At 42.9% G+C, this 19,731-nt stretch overlaps 1 protein-coding gene across 2 annotated transcripts in view; it reads right to left on the bottom strand.

The window, feature by feature from the left end:
- TBC1D30 (TBC1 domain family member 30) overlaps window positions 1–19,731 on the bottom strand; it is an 84,914-nt gene that overhangs the window by 43,339 nt on the left and 21,844 nt on the right. Inside the window, exon 1 of one of the 2 annotated variants that reach the window (XM_082635914.1) lies at window positions 1,401–1,823. The exons of the other annotated variant lie outside the window; for it this stretch is intronic. Within the exon in view, the coding sequence (XP_082492040.1) occupies window positions 1,401–1,587 (187 nt within the window). The 5' untranslated portion in view covers window positions 1,588–1,823. Of the gene's footprint in view, window positions 1–1,400; window positions 1,824–19,731 lie in introns of those variants that run through there. 2 annotated transcript variants of the gene reach the window in all.

Below are 19,731 nucleotides of genomic sequence, written 5' to 3'. Positions count from 1 at the left end.
AGAAGTACCTGCTGGGCACGATGCCAATCGCCTTGCCGAGCTGTAACCCGGCTGGGGTTAGTCAAAATCACAACTATTTTCTCACTATCAAAAATGAGTCACAGGATTTAACTGGAATTGATCATTCGCTGCCTGCAGGCAAAAGCTGAAATCAGGTCATTTCCACCTCTTTTCTTCTAATTGAATAAGGGAGGGGAGAAGGGTTATGTTTCATCTGGTAATCATTGGCTGTTCCGGATTCAGAAATACAAAACACTGTTAACGTGGGAAGGAGGTTTCTTTTTTTTTAAGGCTAAAGGAAGACGGTGAATAACTACTACAGTCTCTGCAACTAGACACTTCCTTGGGGAGAAAAACAAAGAAACCACGAGGTTCGGAAAGGCAGCGACGCGTTCCACCCTTTGGGGCTCAGTGCCTCGACAGATTCTCCCCTTCAGCCTCAGGACAGCAGGTCCCCAAAGGCGCTGGGAGGCGGGATGGGGTGGGGTTGGGGGAGGGCAAACCCACCTGGAAGCCAGCTGGTGCCACTCCGGGGACAAGTGTGCGCTACGCACGGGTACGAGTACAGCCGGCTCCCTCTGCGGCCACCCCTAGCCAGAAAGCCTTATGCCCAGGGGCCCGCGCGCCAGGGCGGGCTCATAAAACCCTGCGGAGGGATGCCGGATGGTGGAGCAAGCGCGGAGTTATGCAGCCTGGAGAAGCAGGGATGTGTAAACACAGGCTGACAGCAGAAAGGGCCTAGCCTAGCACAGCCAGGAGAACTCTCAGTCTTTACCTATAGAAAGAATCTCTACTTTGCAGGAGTGTTTCCTGCCCGCTCTCCACCCGGACACACAAATTATAGAGGCTCCAGGTGAGACGATCCCGGCACTCACGAAGCAGGGACCGTCAAGAAAATGCACCCGATTTTTTCTTTCGCGGTCACTGCCTCCTTCTCTGACGCCAAGCATCAGACCTGTGCCTTTCTCCTGCCTCACACACCTCTTTCAAGGTGTGGCTTCTTGTGGGTCCGAAGCACAACTGGTTGCTCGGCCTCTGATAGCCCGGGTAGCCGCCAACACTTTCCCACCACTCGGAGAAGACCGAGCGCATCGCTCGCCAGCAGCTCCCGGCACATGCAGGGCTGGACCGCGTACAGGCCGTGGGATGGGGGCGCGCGGGCAGCCGGCGGGAACAGCCGGTCCTCCGCGCCGTGGGAGGCCGCTGCCCCCGCCCAGGCCTCGGTCCGCGCTATTCCCTCCCAGGCCGACCCAGCCCCGCCTGCGCCCAGCAGCGGTACCCAGCACCGGGCGGCCGGCGGGTGTTCCCTGGCCTACGCGGAGTTCGGCTGAGGCAGAGGCACCAGCTCCGGGGGCGCCACGCTACTTTCCAGTGCCCCATCTGCCGCCCCGGTTCCTCACCCGGCTCCAGGGTGCAGAGCAGCCGGGGCGCGGTCCGGGAAATGCAGCTGCGTTTCTTGAGCACATTGCTCAGGATGGTGCCCACGCCGCCGCCGCCGCCGCCGCTGCCGCCGCCGCTGCCACCGCCCTGCCGCTTCAGGCATCTCCCTCCGCGCCTAAGGGAACCGGTCAGCTTGTCCTGCCGCATCCGAGAGCGCCCTGGGCTCCCGTGCGGCCGCCGTCCGCCTGGGTCCTCGCTGTCCCGCCGGAGCAGCGGCTTCGCGCGCGTGGGGCTCGGCAAGACCGGTTAGTCAAGGGTCTCTCGAAAGCAGCAAGAGTGCTCGGGGGTCAAGGGACGCTGCGGAGCACCGCGGGAACCACCAAGCGCGGGGCGGCCGGCAGGGATCTGCAGTGCGGAGCCTGCAAGGCTGAGGCAGGAGAGGACTTGGGGCGGGGAGGAGGGCGGGAGCGAGAGAGCGCGCGGAGACGGAGGCGACGCTCCCGCCCCCAATCCCGGCATCACCGTGCGCAGGCGGGGCTGCCTTAGCTCCCAAGCGCCCCACCCGCTCGCGACACCTGCGCTGGGCAGCCGCAGAGACCCGGAGCCCGGGAGAGGGCGGCTGAGCAACTGCGCCTGGGGACCAGAAGCAGTGACAGAGATTTCCGTGCTTCTCCCAAGATCTGGGAGGTGCAGGAGGGAGCACCAAAGGGAGGGAGTCTCAGGTGCAGAACGCCAGCGAGATGCAAGTGCCCACCTCATCGGAGCAGCCTTGCAAGAGTCGGTCAACAGACCGCAGGAAGAATCTAGCAGCGCGGCGGGAACATTGGTGGAAGGTGAAGCACCAGCTTCATTCCAAATTGTGTTAAACTCTTTTTCTTGGCATCTTAGGCATAGGAAGCACGTTAAAATTATTATTATTATATATTACTATTAATATATACTTTGTACATTAATTAATTCTATAATATAATTATTATTATAATAATGGTTGTTTCTTTTGGAAGAGCAGACTTCAAGATAAAAGTGTTTCATTAAAAGCAGGGTTGGTTTTTTTTTAAGTGCTTCCCCCGTCTCTCCAGCCAGAGACTTCAGTAGGCAGAATGGTTAGTGATAATTACTTTTTTTAAAATCATTCTTAAACTACGACATTACGACATTCACCAATGGATATTAATCATAAAGATGAATAAGTCATAAGAAAGGAAAGCATATGGAGGGAAATACAAAGATATTTGTATATGCTAATATTTAGAGAAGGAACACCAGATGGATTAAAAAAACTAAAAAGTATGTGGAAGGGAACAGTGTAGAAGAGAGAGGAATAGAAAACAGATTTCTCTAGATGTGCCTTATGTAGTTTTGACTCTGGAATAACATCTTATATTAATAATATTAATAAATCAAGCAAAAAGAAAACCCTAAAATTTGAAAATGAATGGAAACAAATGAACCTAACTAGAAATCCTGTTGATGGCATAATAACACAGAAAAAATGAGTAAGTTGTTTTAGAGTGTAGTGTTATGCCTGTATATCAATGGTGGTATAGACTCCAAGGGCAAAAAGAGCTGCAAAGAAATCTTAAATGTCATTCAGTAGCATTACTGTTATTAATAATATTGCTGTTGGGCTTCCCTGGTGGCGCGGTGGTTGAGAGTCTGCCTGCCTGCCGATGCAGGGGACACGGGTTCACGCCCCGGTCTGGGAAGATCCCACATGCTGCGGAGCGGCTGGGCCCGTGAGCTGTGGCCACTGGGCCTGCGCATCCAGAGCCTGTGCTCCGCAGCAGGAGAGGCCATAACAGTGAGAGGCCCACGTACCGCAAAAAAATAAAAAATAAAATAAATAAAAAAATAATATTGGTGTTATTTCTTAATTATGTACACTATAGGATAACCTAAATAAATAACTATGTTAACATCATAATCAGTCTGCTAATTTGGGGTGATTCTAAATGTTTCACTAAGTAATGTTGTGATGGATATCTTTGTTGACTAAGCTTTACTAGATTTTTGAACACCTAAAATGAATTTCCACAGTGGGGTTATTGGATCTAAAGGCATAATCATCTATATGACATATATTGCTAAATTAAATCTTAAAGGATTGTACCAGTTTAGTCTCTGATTGACACCTTTTCATCCTCCATCTTCAACAGCTCTCAGTAATATCATTTAAACACTTGCTGCTTTGATAAAGAAAACTGTCATTTTGTTGTTGTTGTTTTTTTTTTTTTTTTTGCGGTATGCGGGCCTCTCACTGTTGTGGCCTCCCCCGTTGCGGAGCACAGGCTCCGGACGCGCAGGCCCAGCGGCCATGGCTCACGGGCCCAGCCGCTCCGCGGCATATGGGATCCTCCCAGACCGGGGCACGAAACCGTATCCCCTGCATCGGCAGGCGGACTCTCAACCACTGCGCCACCAGGGAGGCCCCATTTTGTTGTTTTTATTGGCCTTTTTTATTAGTACTGCAGTTGAACTTTTTTTGGTATGTTAACTAAGCAGTTATATGATATTTTCTGGGAATTTCTTACTTACTCGAATATTAAAGTCTACGTGTTTTCTTAATGAAAAAATAAATAAATATGTTAAGGTCAAAAGAAACCAAGATGTTTTCAGTGTAACAGAAAATATAAGTGTGCAACCAAAGAAATTAAGTTTTTTTAATCCTGCAATAGTATATTTTAAATGGAAATAATAGTATGAACTCATCTTTTTTCTTTTCAAAAATACATATAAAGCCACTGAATAGGTTTAGAACTAAGGACAACCCAGCAGCAGTGAACACCCCCAGCACTCAGGATGTGGTCTCTAAAAACCGTTCCCCACTAAAAGGAACCAGGGCTCCTTTGAGGTGCAACTGATTCTATTTCTGGGCCAGAAAAAGTACAAGATGAGCCTGAAATATATTGATGAATTCAGGAAGGAAGGATGTGCTCCAAGACTACTAGGGTCATGTCAAAAAGACATGAGAGCCACACAAATAGGATCCTATTGGCCAAAGATGGAACACTTTGAGCATCAAAAACAATGACTGCTAATCGACAGATGAATGGATAAAGAAGATGTGACATATATACAATGGAATACTATTCACCCATAAAAAAGAATGAAATTTTTGCCACTTGCAGCAACATGGATGGACCTACAGATTATCATACTAAGTGAAATAAGTCAGAAAGAGAAAGACAAATATCATATGATATCATTTATATGTGGAATCTAACATGACACAAATGAACTTATGAACTTATTTATGAAACAGAAACAGACTCACAGACACAGAAAACAAACTTATGGTTACCAAAGGGAAAAGGAGGTGGGGAGGGATAAATTAGGAGTTTGGGATTAGCAGATACAAACTATTATATATAAAACAGATAAACAATAAGGTCCTACTGTATAGCACAGGGAACTATAATCAATATCCTGTAATAAACCATAATAGAAAAGAATATGAAAAAGAATATGTATATATATATATATAACTGAATTACTTTGTTGTACACCAGAAACTAATACAACATTGTAAATCAACTATACTTACATATAAATAAATAAATTTTTAAAAAACAATGGCTGCTATTGATTGGAAGTATTAACTTTTTTTTTTTTTTTTTTTAATTTTTTTTTTTTTCTTTTTGCGGTATGCGGGCCTCTCACTGTTGTGGCCTCTCCCGTTGCGGAGCACAGGCTCCGGATGCGCAGGCCCAGCGGCCATGGCTCACGGGCCCAGCCGCTCCGCGGCATATGGGATCCTCCCAGACCGGGGCACGAACCCGTATCCCCTGCATCGGCAGGCGGACTCTCAACCACTGCGCCACCAGGGAGGCCCGGAAGTATTAACTTTTTTAAAAATGCATTTCTAATGATATTCTGAAAGAACTAAAAAAGAAGTCCTTCACATGACTCTGGCACACTTATTTTGTAATCAGCACATTCTGGACTCTGGCACACTTATTTTGTAATCAGCACATTCTGGACTTTGTGAATTGCCCTCAGAATTTGAGGACAATGTCAGAAATGATAAAACACTAAGCATGAAATACACATTTCACATATAAAAATCTGTTAAAATGACATTTGTCATCTGCAAAAGTAAAGCCAGCTGATAGGGATATAGAAGCTGTTCAGTTATGCCCACCTGACTGAGATAAAGATGCCTTGAAACAGGCAGTAGTCTGCCTCATCACTTTAGAAGATAAAATCATTATTGAACCTGGTTGTGATGAACTGTTTGGCTTAGATTTCCCAACATTTCACACCAATTTCAGGTACAGAAATCTACACTTATTCAGCCTGATGCTTATAGTTCCAGTACATGTTTGTTCTCCTTCAGCTTTCTCTTAATTTTAATAAGATGTCCCTTGACTGCTCTGGCCTGAGAACGATAATTGAAAGATATCTGATGTTTGGCTTTGGACAGTTTTTTAGAGGGCCACACAGACCCCTGGGTGAAGATGGTGATGAACACCCATAGTTAAAGGAAGAAAACTGGAAGGAGAGGGAAAATCCAGACCAAGGTGGTAAGTGCATGCACAGTATCGTCTTCCAGAGCTCTCATCTTCTCAAACCATAGAGGGTTCATGTTCTCTTTTAACAAGAAAGGCTGTTCATGCTCAGTTTTAGCAGTGGGCCAGCAGGAAAGACAGCCTCGCCGGCCAAGAGGAGGAGCAATGGGCTCTGCTTTACAACACTGCCTCTGGGGTAGAACGGAGGACGCACAGGCCTGGCTGACATTCACCACTCCGACCATCCCACACCCTTTGGCTCAGGCTCCCTGCTCACCAAGCAAACTTTTGATTGTCATTTGGCTTCCCACAGAGACTTTGCCACTGAGGAGAGGACATGCTGACCAGTTAACAGTGGTCAATATCCCTGAGTTTGCTCAACTCTCAGTGAGCTGAAGAAGTCAAATTTCTGGGCTGCCAAAGCTGAAGTGTAGACCCTAGATTGCCAACCCACCCAGATGTGTCATGGCTGACAAAAAGGCCTGTCTCTGAAATTCTTCAGTTACAGCATTTTTCTTACTATTAGTGACAGGGGCTTGTTTACTTTCAAGATAAAAATTCTATTTCACTCAGAGTTATTACAAGGAAAAACTGACTTAAAAAAAAAAAGCTTTCTTGAAAACTTCCCATGCTAAACTACATAGAAGTTGAAACAAAAAAAAAAATTAAGTTTCTACTATTAAAGCAATACATAACGAAGGAATTAAATAATATTATTTTGTTTACATTGGAGAGGAAAGCCAAGACTGCCAACTTTCGTAGCAAACAGATAATTAAGCACTAAAATACAATGCTCTAAAAACAGCCATGGCACAAGCCTAGCATTATATTTATTGTATGACTCATAGTTTCTTGTTCGTGTCTGGAATATTGTTTTCCAAAAGCAAAAGAAGTCATCTGAAGTCAACCTGCAGAGGCAACAATGCCAGCATGAGCTCTGCTTGAGGATCTCAGCTGGTGAGATTTCCAGCCAAAGCCAACTTACCATCACTCTTCACTGAGTGATTTTTACTAATCAAATTAATATCAATGAATTCACAATGAATTTGGGCAAATCGTACCTTGGCATGGTCCAGAGCAGTTATGATTTAAGCTGAATTTGGGAAAAGGAAAACTTCACATCGGATGAGAATCTGTTACTGGCTTGCTAAAGAAAATGGGTGCTTTGAGGAAATACTCTGAATGTCTCAGAGAGTCCAATACCCATGGTACGTCCCCAGAGATGTAAGCTCCCAGGCCCAAACAAGGAAGTAGGGATCATTCAGCTACCCCTGCATTTTCAGGCTTATGTGCTGGCAGTGAGGCTTCCTTGAGAGCAAACTATTCCTTTAATGGAGAAAGGGGACAAGCCAGAAGAAAAAGCAAGTCCAGCATAAATAAAAGCTATGTCCCACGGGGCTTCCAGAAGGGAATCAGGTCTGGGATTCCTGTGGTTTCCTAATGATGTTACTTTCGTTTAACAGTAAAACCTTAAAATACAAAGGGCCTGTGTGTTTATCTTCAGGGACTGAACAGAGCCAGTGGTGACAGTTACCAAGAGAAAAAGCTCCGGAAACCTGCAGCAAAGAGAGAGAAAACACAGGGAGCTGGTCTGCTCTGAGGAGGTGAGCCTGGAACTCATCCTCACGGCTTCAGAGGCCCCTGGCAGCTGTCCTCCAACCCCCAAATCTCAAAGGGTCAGAAGAGATTGTACCGAACATCAGGCCCAGCACTGTCTCCCATCGGGCAGGAGATGGTACGTCTTTGCACTTGTGCTAATGAAAAGGGTGGTGGTCTGGTGGCATAAAAGTCACTCTTCTCCTCTCCCCACAATTTCTGAAGGTCTGTGAGCAACTCCTAAATAGGAAAAGTAATATCTCCTAAACGGATGGTAACTGTGATCAGTCACATAAGAAGCTAACACTCTCCTCAGAACTACTTAAGAGTAGGGCCTTAATAAGCAGTTCCTTCAACTCATTATCCAGGACGAAGCCCACAAAACTATGAGCTCATGAAGACGAGCATCATAAGCACTTCCCCTCATGAAAGAGACAGAAGCGGGACAGCAGGAAGAAACCAAGGCGAAAGGAAAAACCTTACAATTATCTGACACATCACATGACGTACATGGGACATTTTGTTTTCTTTTGGTATGGTTTCCCTTCTTAGTCATAAAAACCTATTTCTCTACTTAAATACAGGCATCCTTGAAGACAATCAGGTGTAGCTTTTGTATTTTGTTTATCACAGAGAAAGGATTCTGTCCAGCGTGGAACAGAGAAGCTTTGACATTCCAACACCAAATCACACTCAGCACCGTCTTCTACCTCCCAATAGTCCCTGCTTATGTTTTCTCAGGACCATTCATTTTAATCAGATATTTTCAAAACCAAAACCACTCTTAACATTCCCCCCAAGCACACTCAAATATTTTGGACGAAGTATTTTAAGAATAACCAGTTTTATTTACAGGCCAGAAAGTTTCAAATTCAAAACTTATCTAATATAAAAATTTACTTCCTAGCTGGAGTGAAGTCCCATTTCACGGTACCATAGTGGAAATACACGTAAAACCCTGCATCCAGGTCCATGTAACTTCAGATGCATAGCTAACCCAAGATTTTCTATTTTCTAGGAAGTATTTTCTTGCTTCAGAATAACTGAAACTGATTCAGCACCACTTGAGGTAGGTTTATGTTGCCCATATAAGACATTTTCCTATTTCTTTTATTCATTCATTCATTAGTGAAATAAACATTTATTCCTCAACTGCTGTGGGAAAGGCATTGTGCTATGGCCTGTGGGGAATAAAATTATGAATTCAGTATGTTCTCTACCCTCAAGAAGCTTATAGTTTACTGAGGGACAGACAAAGTGGGTAGTGATAGGACAGTGTGAAAGGTTCATTTAAAATACTATGCAAAATCAAAACTACAATGCGACATCACCTCACACCAGTCAGAATGGCCATCATCAAAAAATGTACAAACAATAAATGCTGGAGAGGGTGTGAAGAAAAGAGAACCCTCAAACACTGTTGGTGGGAATGTAAATTGATACAGTCACTATGGAGAACAGTATGGAGGTTCCTTAAAACACTAAAAAATAGAACTACCATATGACACAGCAATCCCACTACCGGGCATATACCCTGAGAAAACCATAATTCAAAAAGACCCATGGGGCTTCCCTGGTGGCTCAGTGGTTGAGAGTCCGCCTGCCGATGCAGGTGACACGGGTTCATGCCCCAGTCCAGGAGGATCCCACATGCCGTGGAGTGGCTGGGCCCGTGAGCCATGGCCACTGAGCCTGCACGTCCGGAGCCTGTGCTCCGCAATGGGAAAGGCCACAACAGTGAGAGGCCCGTGTATGAAAAAAAAAAAAAGAAAAGAGTCATGTACCACAATGTTCATTGCAGCTCTATTTACAATAGCCAGGACATATAAGCAACCTAAGTGTCCATCAACAGATGAAAGGATAAAGAAGATGTGGCACATATATATACAATGGAATATTACTCAGCCATAAAAAGAACGAAATTGAGTTATTTGTAGTGAGGATGGACCTAGAGTCTGTCATACAGAGTGAAGTAAGTCAGAAAGAGAAAAACAAATACCATATGCTAACACATATATATGGAATCTAAAAAAGAAAAAAAATGGTCATGAAGAACCTAGGGGCAAGATGGGAATAAAGACGCAGACCTACTGGAGAATGGACTTGAGGACACAGGGAAGGGGAAGGGTAAACTAGGACAAAGTGAGAGAGTGGTAGTGTATATATGGACATATATACACTACCAAATGTGAAATAGATAGCTAGTGGGAAGCAGCCACATAGCACAGGGAGATCAGCTCGGTGCTTTGTGACCAGCTAGAAGGGTGGGATAAGGAGGGTGGGAGGGAGGGAGATGCAAGAGGGAAGAGATATGGGGATTTATGTATATGTATAACTGATTCACTCTGTTATAAAGCAGAAACTAACACATCATTGTAAAGCAATTATACTCCAATAAAAACGTTAAAAATATTAAAAAAATAAAAAATAAAATACTATGCAAAAAAAATATTGCTACGATTTTTGTCAAAGAGTGTTTTACCTAAGTTTTCCCCTAGGAGATTTATGGTATCCAGTCTTACATTTAGGCTTTATTTATTTTTGTACATGTTAGAGAATGTTCTAATTTCATTGTTTTACATGTAGCTGTCCAGTTTTCCCAGCACCATACTGTTTTGTTTACTGTAGCTTTATAGTACAGTCTGAAGTCAGGGAGTGTGATTATAGCAAACACAATAATTATAAATGGAGTATAACCTTTAAAAATTGTGAACCACTATATTGTACATCTGTAACTTATAAACATTGTACATCAACGATAATTCAATTAAAAATTAATTAATTAAATACTATGCAAGTACTTGGAGGGATACCATTATCTCTACCTCCTCCTAGGTATCATACATTCCAATGTTTTCCCAGGGCTTCATTTTATTGCACTATTAAACTTCACCTGAAAGCAGGCCAAAGAACAAGCTCATCTGTGTTCTTCTCATAATTATGATATTCAACCCTTTATTTGCACATCAGGAGTGGATCTCAGTCTGGAAGACTGAGACCCATCACTTTAGAAGATGAAATCATTGTTCAACCTGGTCACAAATGACTATTTAGCTCAGATTTCCCAACCTTTACACTAAGCCATTCTGAGATCCTTTATGACCCAGTTGAGGAATATGAAAGGAGAGGTTTCTCATACTTATTGATGCAGATCAGTTTGGCTTAGAAATATATGTTCCTAGAGAGAAAAAAAGGTGATACCTTTGAAAATAATATGCTTAACTTTGATGGTAAGACTAGAGAGGTATCAGGAAGAGGAGAGGGATTCGAATTAACATGAATGTTGGCTTGGCTGGCCTGGGAGCCTTAGATCTCCCAGATGGATTCATTCAGAAGAGAAGATTGTAGAACATGTGAACTGATGAGGGAGCTTGTAAAAGCTGCACCTGATAAGGCCTCAGGAGGCAATGTGGTGTATCAGAAAGGGTCTGCCCACATGGCGGGGAGACCGAGATTAGAATGCCAACGTCCATACTTACTAGCTCTATGCCCTTGGGCAAGTTACTTAAAATTTCTGCGCTTCAGTTTCCTCATCTTGAGAATTAACAATACTTACCTGAGTACTTGTGAGAATTAGGTGGCATAATGAAAGTCAAGATTCTAACACAGTAGTGATACAAAGCAGGCACTCAATACATTTGCACTGGGGTGTCCTCCTTAGTGTTTGTTGATAATCGTACAAGATAAAGGTTAAAATGACCCTGCTCGCAGTCCATCCAGAAGTCTGCCCAGCACAGGATCAGGACCTGACCCACAGGGAAAGTCTGCCTGGCCAGAACACCCCCACTGAGGTCCTCACCAGATGCTCCTCTTTTGCGGTCTTACCCTGGTGCCCTCACTCAATGGGAGGAAAACTGAGGTTAGCTTCATGTTCACACCAAAGTGCAAAACCAGAACTGCTAAATGGGGTTACAGAGAGGCAGACATCAAAATTTAAGGACACTGTAACTGTAGTAAAACTGCCTCAGGAGATCATAAATGTCCTTTCTTTGGAGTTCTCAGGCAAAGACTGCAAGCCCAGCAGTCAGGACTGCTGTGAAAGGGCATTTAAAATGAGGTGAGGTTCAAGCATCAGTATCAGTAAAACAGCTTCCAACACTATGATTCTCTGAAAGCAACTGAACTGATATTCAGGTCTCTTACTCTCTAAGATTTCCTCAATCCAATACAAATCCTGACCAACTATAATGCTGGGAGAACACAGTTTGGATTGTTATAGTTTCAGGTAAACTGAAGTTTAAGCAGAAGAGATCCAGCTTCAGTCCTTATTAAGGATATTTTTTTAAATGTACCATTATACTTTCTTTACTTAAAAAGAGAATTCTGGGGCTTCCCTGGTGGCGCAGAGGTTGAGAGTCCGCCTGCCGATGCAGGGGACACGAGTTCATGCCCCGGTCCAGGAAGATCCCACATGCCGCGGAGCGGCTGGGCCCGTGAGCCATGGCCGCTGAGCCTGCGCGTCCGGAGCCTGTGCTCTGCAACAGGAGAGGCCACAACAGTGAGGCCAGCGTACCACAAAAACAAAAAAAAGAGAGAGAGAGAATTCTGAACAAACTGAATTTTTATGTATTTACTAAAAATCTTACATTATATTATTATTCTCATTGTCTGAGAGTCCAGGACAGGTGTTAGAAAGGAACTGCAAATCATCTTAGGAACTACATTAAAAGGAAAATGCATGTCTCCTGAATTATACGGGTGACAGATACTTGGAGGTAAGAGAAATTTTATGGTATGTCAGTCAATACAGGCCTCAGCATTTCAAAGGGTAGCACATCGGGTGACTTACATCCACTTTTATCTTTACCTCCATAGATACAGGAATTCACCAGTGTAGTCTTAAAAATGGTCATATATGTGTTCTAGTTTTTGCAAGTCAACTTAAAGTTTTGGTACTAGAGAAAAACTCCTAAGAAAGCAGATGCTTTTAATAAATATACTTCCGATGTACTCCTTCTCTTCGAGAAACAATACGAGTGTGGCCTATTATATATTCATGTACTTAAAATAGCAGCGCTGGCACCTTGAATTACCACCATCTTTAGTCCCAGCTTACCACAGAGTGTCACTTGGCAGTATGTCACTCTGGCCTAACACCAGCATCAATCAGATACACCAGCTCCTAAAGAGGGAATAGATTATGGCTAAATAAAGTTAACCTTGGTTTCTCTAAACTTTAAACCTTCCTAATACTTGAAAACTAAGTACCACAGTATATTTTAGGAAAACACACAATAATTTTCTTTCACAGGGCCTGAAATACAGTAGGGACTCAGTAAAATTTTTTAATTGCATCTATGACACAAGAGTATCAGGGTGGGATCTTGCTGACTGGACATTTTTAAATGGTACCCACATTAACACCTGTATTTCAAATGCCACACTTGTCCCACTCCCATGTCTGATTCATCCATGCCCTTGAATTGTTTATAGGCTTCTCAATAGATCATAAACTGCTTTGAGCACCAGGACTAAGACTTCTTCATTGTTGGATCTCTCCCCTTCCCTGCCTGCAGCCAGCATGGGGCTCATACACTTTCGACACTCAGTACATGAACATAAACAATAATATCATAAACTTATCACATCAAGAAGAGAGCTAGGGGCTTCCCTGGTGGTGCAGTGGTTGAGAGTCCACCTGCTGATGCAGGGGACATGGGTTCGTGCCCCGGTCTGGGAAGATCCCACATGCCGCGGAGCGGCTAGGCCCGTGAGCCATGGCCGCTGAGCCTGCGTGTCCGGAGCCTGTGCTCCACAACAGGAGAGGCCACAACAGTGAGAGGCCCACATAACGCAGAAAAAAAAAAAAGGGCTTTTTATTCAACTACAAGAGAAATAAGCAGATGTGTTTATGAAAAGTTATTTTGACTGACATTTATGCAATGTACCCCAAAAAAATCCACAATCACTATTCTTAGTTTCCCTGACAAGTTTCCAAAATATAAGATGCTCAAATATCACATAGTTGCTCTACTCATCAGGTGAAAGATGCTCCTGAAATTCTAGATATAATGGCAGTCAGCATAGTATAGCAGCTAAAATCAGACTCCAGAACCAGCTACCTGGATTTGAAACCTGGTTCCACCACTCAGTAACTATCTAAACTTGGGTAAGTTAATTATCTCAGTTTCCTCATCCATAAAATGGGAAAACTATCTACTTCATAAGGGTTATTCTAAGGATCGAATGATACAGAGAAAGCACTTATGCTGTCTGTCTTATTGTAAGTTCTTATAGTAAATGACTTATTGTGCCATTAATATATAGTATTAAAGGCACTCAGAATATTTTTTAAAGGAAAAATATTTTAAGCTTATACATCAACATTGTTGTAGATTATAAATGATGCCACCTGGTCACTCAAGCATCTTTGCTCTTTAATTATGTTACCTTCCATTTGGGCAGAGATTTTAGTGCGAAACCAGTCTAGGAAGCCCATAAAAGGAAACGTCCATTTAAATTGACAAACTGTTCACATTTCTCATCATCTTGATTTTTTTTAAAACATGTTACTTGGGGAGAATTCACTTCAGTGCAGACAAGCTAATCCTTCCCTGCTCTTCATAAATTAATAAAGCCCCAGCATCAATTACCCAACAGCCTCTTGCTTTGCAAGATCACTACAGGGAAGAAATCAATCTTTCACCGCAGAGTTTAAGTAAGCAATTTTCTTCTCAATCTTTCTATTCCTCCAATATTAAAGTTTTTTTAAATAATACATGCAGTTTTCTAAAATTTGGTTCAATCATTTTGTTTTAAAGGGTTTCCCAAATGTAGTCCATCATTCATCAGAAAGTCCTGGTCTTTCTATGTATTTTTATTATTTGCCATATAAATAAGTTGTATGGTGTATTCTATCCATTTCTACATGTATCAACATCAATTCCTCGAGTTGGGGTTGGGGGGTTACAAATACACCCTAGAAGGAGAAAGAGTTTGTCAAAAAAATAATTTTTCTAAGTTTGTCAATTTTCCAGTACTAAATTTTCTAATGGAGATGTACCAAGAGAAAAGTAAGCATGGGAGGAGAAAAATAAGTAACAACTACCATGTACCAGCTGTCTGCTATGGATCAGGCACTGGACTAGGTGTTTAATTATCTTATCTCATTTTAACCCAACAAGGTAAACATTATTCCCCAAGAAATGGGGAGTAAAAGGAGTGTGTACACATATATTATCAGGGTAATTTTTTCCTAAGCATTGGGGGGGGGGCGGGAATGACTACAAGAAGATATATTCAAATATAAATAGTTAATTCTGAGTGGTGGGAGTATGGGAATTTATTGTATTTTTCCTTGTACTTTTCTGATTTTTTTTTTATTCCTGAAGGAAGGAAGGAAAAAAAGAAGGAAAAAACAAAGAGGTTAAATAAGTTTCCAACTAATAAGTGGTGGAGTTGGGATTTGAACCCAGGTCTATCTCACTGGAAAGCCACACCAAGCCTATAAAATATAGCCAGCTATTTTTGATCTGAGGAGGATCAAAAACACTTTGGAAGTTCTGAAAGGAGACTTGTTCACAGCCTCATTTATGTTACCAAGTGAATGAAACATCCATAATTTCCTCAAACTCCCCATTTATTATTTACCTACTAAAACAAACAAGATACTGGTAGAGATGGTAGAGAAGCAGCATCAACAAGGTCAGCCCAGCACTGCCAGGTAAACAGGAAGATTCCATGATGCCAGAGCAAATGAGTGAAGCTCTTAGGTAAGGATTACAGAAGACCAGCTGTGTCCTATAGGATACATGGCAGGGCATGCGGGAGTTCATTAGAACTCACGGCGAGATGGGGCTTGGTGGAGACCTCATGGGGCAATTCTTTCTGCATCAACCCACCCTATATCTCATCCAGGAAAAATCTGGGCCACCTTGAAGTTCCCCCAAGAAACTGCAGATATGATTTGTCTCTGAAAATAATTTGTCAAATGTGAAACAGGAGACAGGAAGCTGGTTCATTAGCTGAGAAAGCAACAAACCAAAGACCCTCTCCATAGAGAGAAAATGTTAAATGATGAGGACTTGGGGTATAATCAGTCTCGAGTAATTTTTGTGCCATTGTTGTATTCCCTCTTGTGCAGGGGCCAGCTGTCACAATCACTGTGTCTCAGAGTTAGGATAACATTCGAGATGATTCAAACTAAGTTGCCCAGACTTTTAAAAATGTGTTTGAAAACTCTTGCACAATATCAGACAGTAGAAAAATCTCATTAACCACTCACTGATGTTAAAGATTTGATGCAGTGAGTCAACGCTTCAGATGCTTCCTTTCTGTATGTCCAACAGTTGCACTACAAAATTTGGTGTACAACTGGTCAGAATGGCTATCATCAAAAAGAACACAAATAACAAATGTTGGCAAGGATTTGGAGAAAAGGGAACCCTCGTACACTGTTGGTGGTAATGTAAGCTGGTGCAGCCACTGTGAAGGATTCTCAAAAAACTAAAAATAGAACTACCATATGACTCAGCAATTCCACTCCTGGGTATATATCTGAATAAAACAAAAACACTAATTCGCAAAAAGTATATGCACTCCAATGGAAGTAACCTAAGTGTCCAGGTTTAGAGTGAAAAAACAGTGCTTATGTGTCAGTCCCAATCCCCCAATTTATCCCTCCCCCCCTTATCCCCTGGTAACCATAAGTTTGTTTTCTACATCCGCGACTCTACTTCTGTTTTGTAAATAAGTTCACTTGTACCCTTTTTTTAGATTCCACATATAAGTGATATCATATGATATTTGTCTTTCTGTGTCTGACTTACTTCACTCAGTATGACAATCTCTAGGTCCATCCACATTACTATATATAAAATAGATAACTAATAAGAACCTGCTGTATAGCACAAGGAACTCTACTCAACACTGTGTAATGGCCCTTATGGGAAAAGAATCTAAAAAAGAGTGGCTATATGTATAACTAATTCATTTTGCTGTACACCTGAAACTAACACAGCATTGCAAATCAACTATACTCCAACAAAAATTAAAAAAAAAAAAAAGACAGCGCTGCAGGGACAGACAGCACATGACAGGGGAGAAGTAGGATGGCCCCAGTCAGGACAGACGTGAAACTAGCCACTCTCCCACCCAATCTACTAACAAGGGCTGTTGGGAGTGGCGGCTATATTTTGCAATTGCCTCTAGTTCAAGAGGTCACTTTTCATTTCTCCAGGGCCTTGCAATCATGGGAAATGGGGGAAGGGGGAGCAGTAGGGGCCAAGGGTAAGGAAGGGGGGCTTCACGCTGCACAGAGCATGGGAGGGCTGCTGCCAGTGGAGCCTCCCTTCTTCAGTGGGAATAGCTGGCAAACGGAAGAGAAAAGCCTGGTGGGGTGGAGAAAGTAGATGGGGGAGAAGGAGGGGGAGACATTCTGTCAAGAGATCCCAAACTCCACGAGGTAGAGAAGCAAGTCTTCCGACTGGACCTGTAACATGACTGATCCGAAACCACAGACAAGGGGTTGTGTGTGAACCCAGACAGAAACCACAGACGCAGTTCTAAGTGAAGAAAACAAGTCACAAGATCAACGATGGGGAGACTGGAAGAGGACAGAAAGCAGATGGATGGAGAAAAATGGTTCAGGATGGAGGCTGTAAGAAGTCAGGGTCTAAAAGGTGTTTTTTATGTGGTGCTGTATGGACGGCACAAGGACAGACCTGTCATGCTTAAGAAGTCAGAGCTACCCCATGTTCACAGCAGCATTATTCACAGTAGCCAAGGGGTGGAAGCAACCCAAGTGTCCATCAGTGGATGAATGCATAAATGTGGTACATACATATGGTGGCATATTATTCAGCCTTAAAAATGAAGGCAATTCTGACACATGCTACTACTACATAGATGAACCTTGAGGACATTATGCTGAATGAAGTAAGCACGTTACAAAAGGACACATACCCAATGGTGGTTGCCAGGGACTGAGGAGAGAGAGGAATGGGGAGTCGTTGTTTAAGGGGTGCAGAGTTTCAGTTTTGCAAGATGAAGAGTTCTGGAGATGGATGGTGGTGACGGTTGCACAGCAATATGACTCTACTTATTACCAATGAACTATGCTCTTAAACATGGTTAAGATGGCAAAGTTTATGTTGCATGTATTTTATCACAATGATTCAAAATGAACTTTAAGTAAAAGCCAGAGAGTTGCAGATCAGCGATTGGTGTTGGGCAGTTTTGAATATGTCTCTCTTACAGCAGTATCTCCCAAGACACAGTTCATCTTCCGGCAAAGGTTTTTGAGCCCCTACCCTGTGCAAGCGGTATGCTAGACACTGGGAACATCGAGTAAGTAAGGCACAGTCCAGCGTGAGATGCAGACTGGGAAACAGAGCAGGACAATTCCACGTGGCCAGGACGAGCCTGACCAGAGGAAGCACCAGATTCAGACTCTGGGGTCAAAGGTACTTTCCAGGGGCTTCCCCGGTGGCGCAGTGGTTGAGAATCTGCCTGTCGATGTGGGGGACGCGGGTTTGTGCCCCGGTCCAGGAGGATCCCACATGCCGCGGAGCAGCTGGGCCCGTGAGCCATGGCCACTGAGCCTGCGCATCCGGAGTCTGTGCTCCGCAACGGGAGAGGCCGCAACAGTGAGAGGCCCGCGTACCGCAAAAAAAAAAAAAAAAAAAAGTACTTTCCAGAAGGAATGATGCCTCAGCTGAATCCTAAAACTAGCAGTTATCATATAGAGGTAGCAGAGAAAAGAGTACCAAAGCAAAGAGCATGTGGCAAGAGAGAATGTGGTGAACTTTAAGTACCACCTGTAATGCATCCTGCCTGGAGCACAGAGTGGGAAGGTGTGATTTGAAGAGAGGAGGATGGAGAGTCAAACAGCATCCACACATCAACAGTGAAAATTATTTTTCTGGGCAGTGACAAACCAGTTGGGGGAAGGATGTTTAGCTTCTGATGCATGATTAAGTTTGTGGAAAGAATATCATTAATGGCATATTAGGACAAGCATAGAATAGTTGAGAGTAAATGAAACACCAACTATCCATGTGGACATAAGCTCTTTTGGTGAGGGGCGGGGGGGGGCGGGTGGTAAAATACACGTATCATAAAATTTACCATCTTAACCATTTTTAGTGTGTAGTTCAGTAGTGTTGAACTGTTGTGCAACCGATCTCCAGAACTCTTCATCTTCCCAAACTGAAACTCTGTAATCCATTAAACAATTCCCCATCCTCCCTCCTCCAAGCCCCTGGCAACCACCATTCTACTTTCTGTCTCTATGAATTTCATGATTCTAGGTGCCTCATATAAGGGGTACCTATCTGTCTTTTTGTGACTGGATTATTTCACTTAGCATAATGTCCTCAAGGTTCATCCATGTTGTAGCATGTCAGAATTTCCTTCCTTTTCGAGGAGGAAAAAGATTCTACCATATGTCAAGAATATACAATGGAGAAAAGATAGTCTCTTCAATAAGTGGTTCTGGGAAAACTGGATGGTTACATGTAACAGATTGAAATTAGAATACTCCTTAACACCACACACAAAAATAAACTCAAAATGGATTAAAGACCTAAATGTAAGGCCAGACACTATAATACTCTTAGAGGAAAACATAGGCAGAAACCCTTTGACATAAATTGCAGCAAGATCTTTTCTGACCCACCTCCTAGAGTAATGGAAATAAAAACAAAAATAAACAAATGGGACCTAATGAAACTTAAAAGCTTTTGCACAGCAAAGGAACCCATAAACAAGACGAAAAGACAACCCTGAGAATGGGAGAAAATATGTGCAAACGAAGCAACTGACAAGGGATTCATCTCCAAAATATACAAGCAGCTCGTGCAGCTCAATATCAAAAAAACAAACAACCCAATCCAAAAATGGGCATAAGACCTAAATAGACATTTCTCCAAAGAGGACATACAGGTGGCCAACAAACACATGAAAAGATGCTCAACATCACTAATTATTAGAGAAATGAAAATCAAAACTACAATGAGGCAACCATAATCCAATAAAAATTAATTTAAAAAAACACTAGTCCTAAATGTTGAGAAATGGGTGAGGCCAAATAAAATAAATGTGAACAATCAAAAAAAGAAACTTACAGTGAGGTATCACCTCACACCAGTCAGAATGGCCATCATCAAAAAATCTACAAACAATAGATGCTGGAGAGGGTGTGGAGAAATGGGAACACTCTTACACTATTGGTGGGAATGTAAACTGATACAGCCACTACGGAGAACAGTATGGAGGTTTCTTAAAAATCTAAAAATAGGGCTTCCCT

The sequence above is a fragment of the Mesoplodon mirus genome, assembly GCF_964341445.2.
Source record: "Mesoplodon mirus genome assembly, chromosome: 11".
Taxonomy (NCBI): Eukaryota; Metazoa; Chordata; class Mammalia; order Artiodactyla; family Ziphiidae; genus Mesoplodon; species Mesoplodon mirus.
This window is presented reverse-complemented; position numbering and strand designations above follow the sequence as displayed.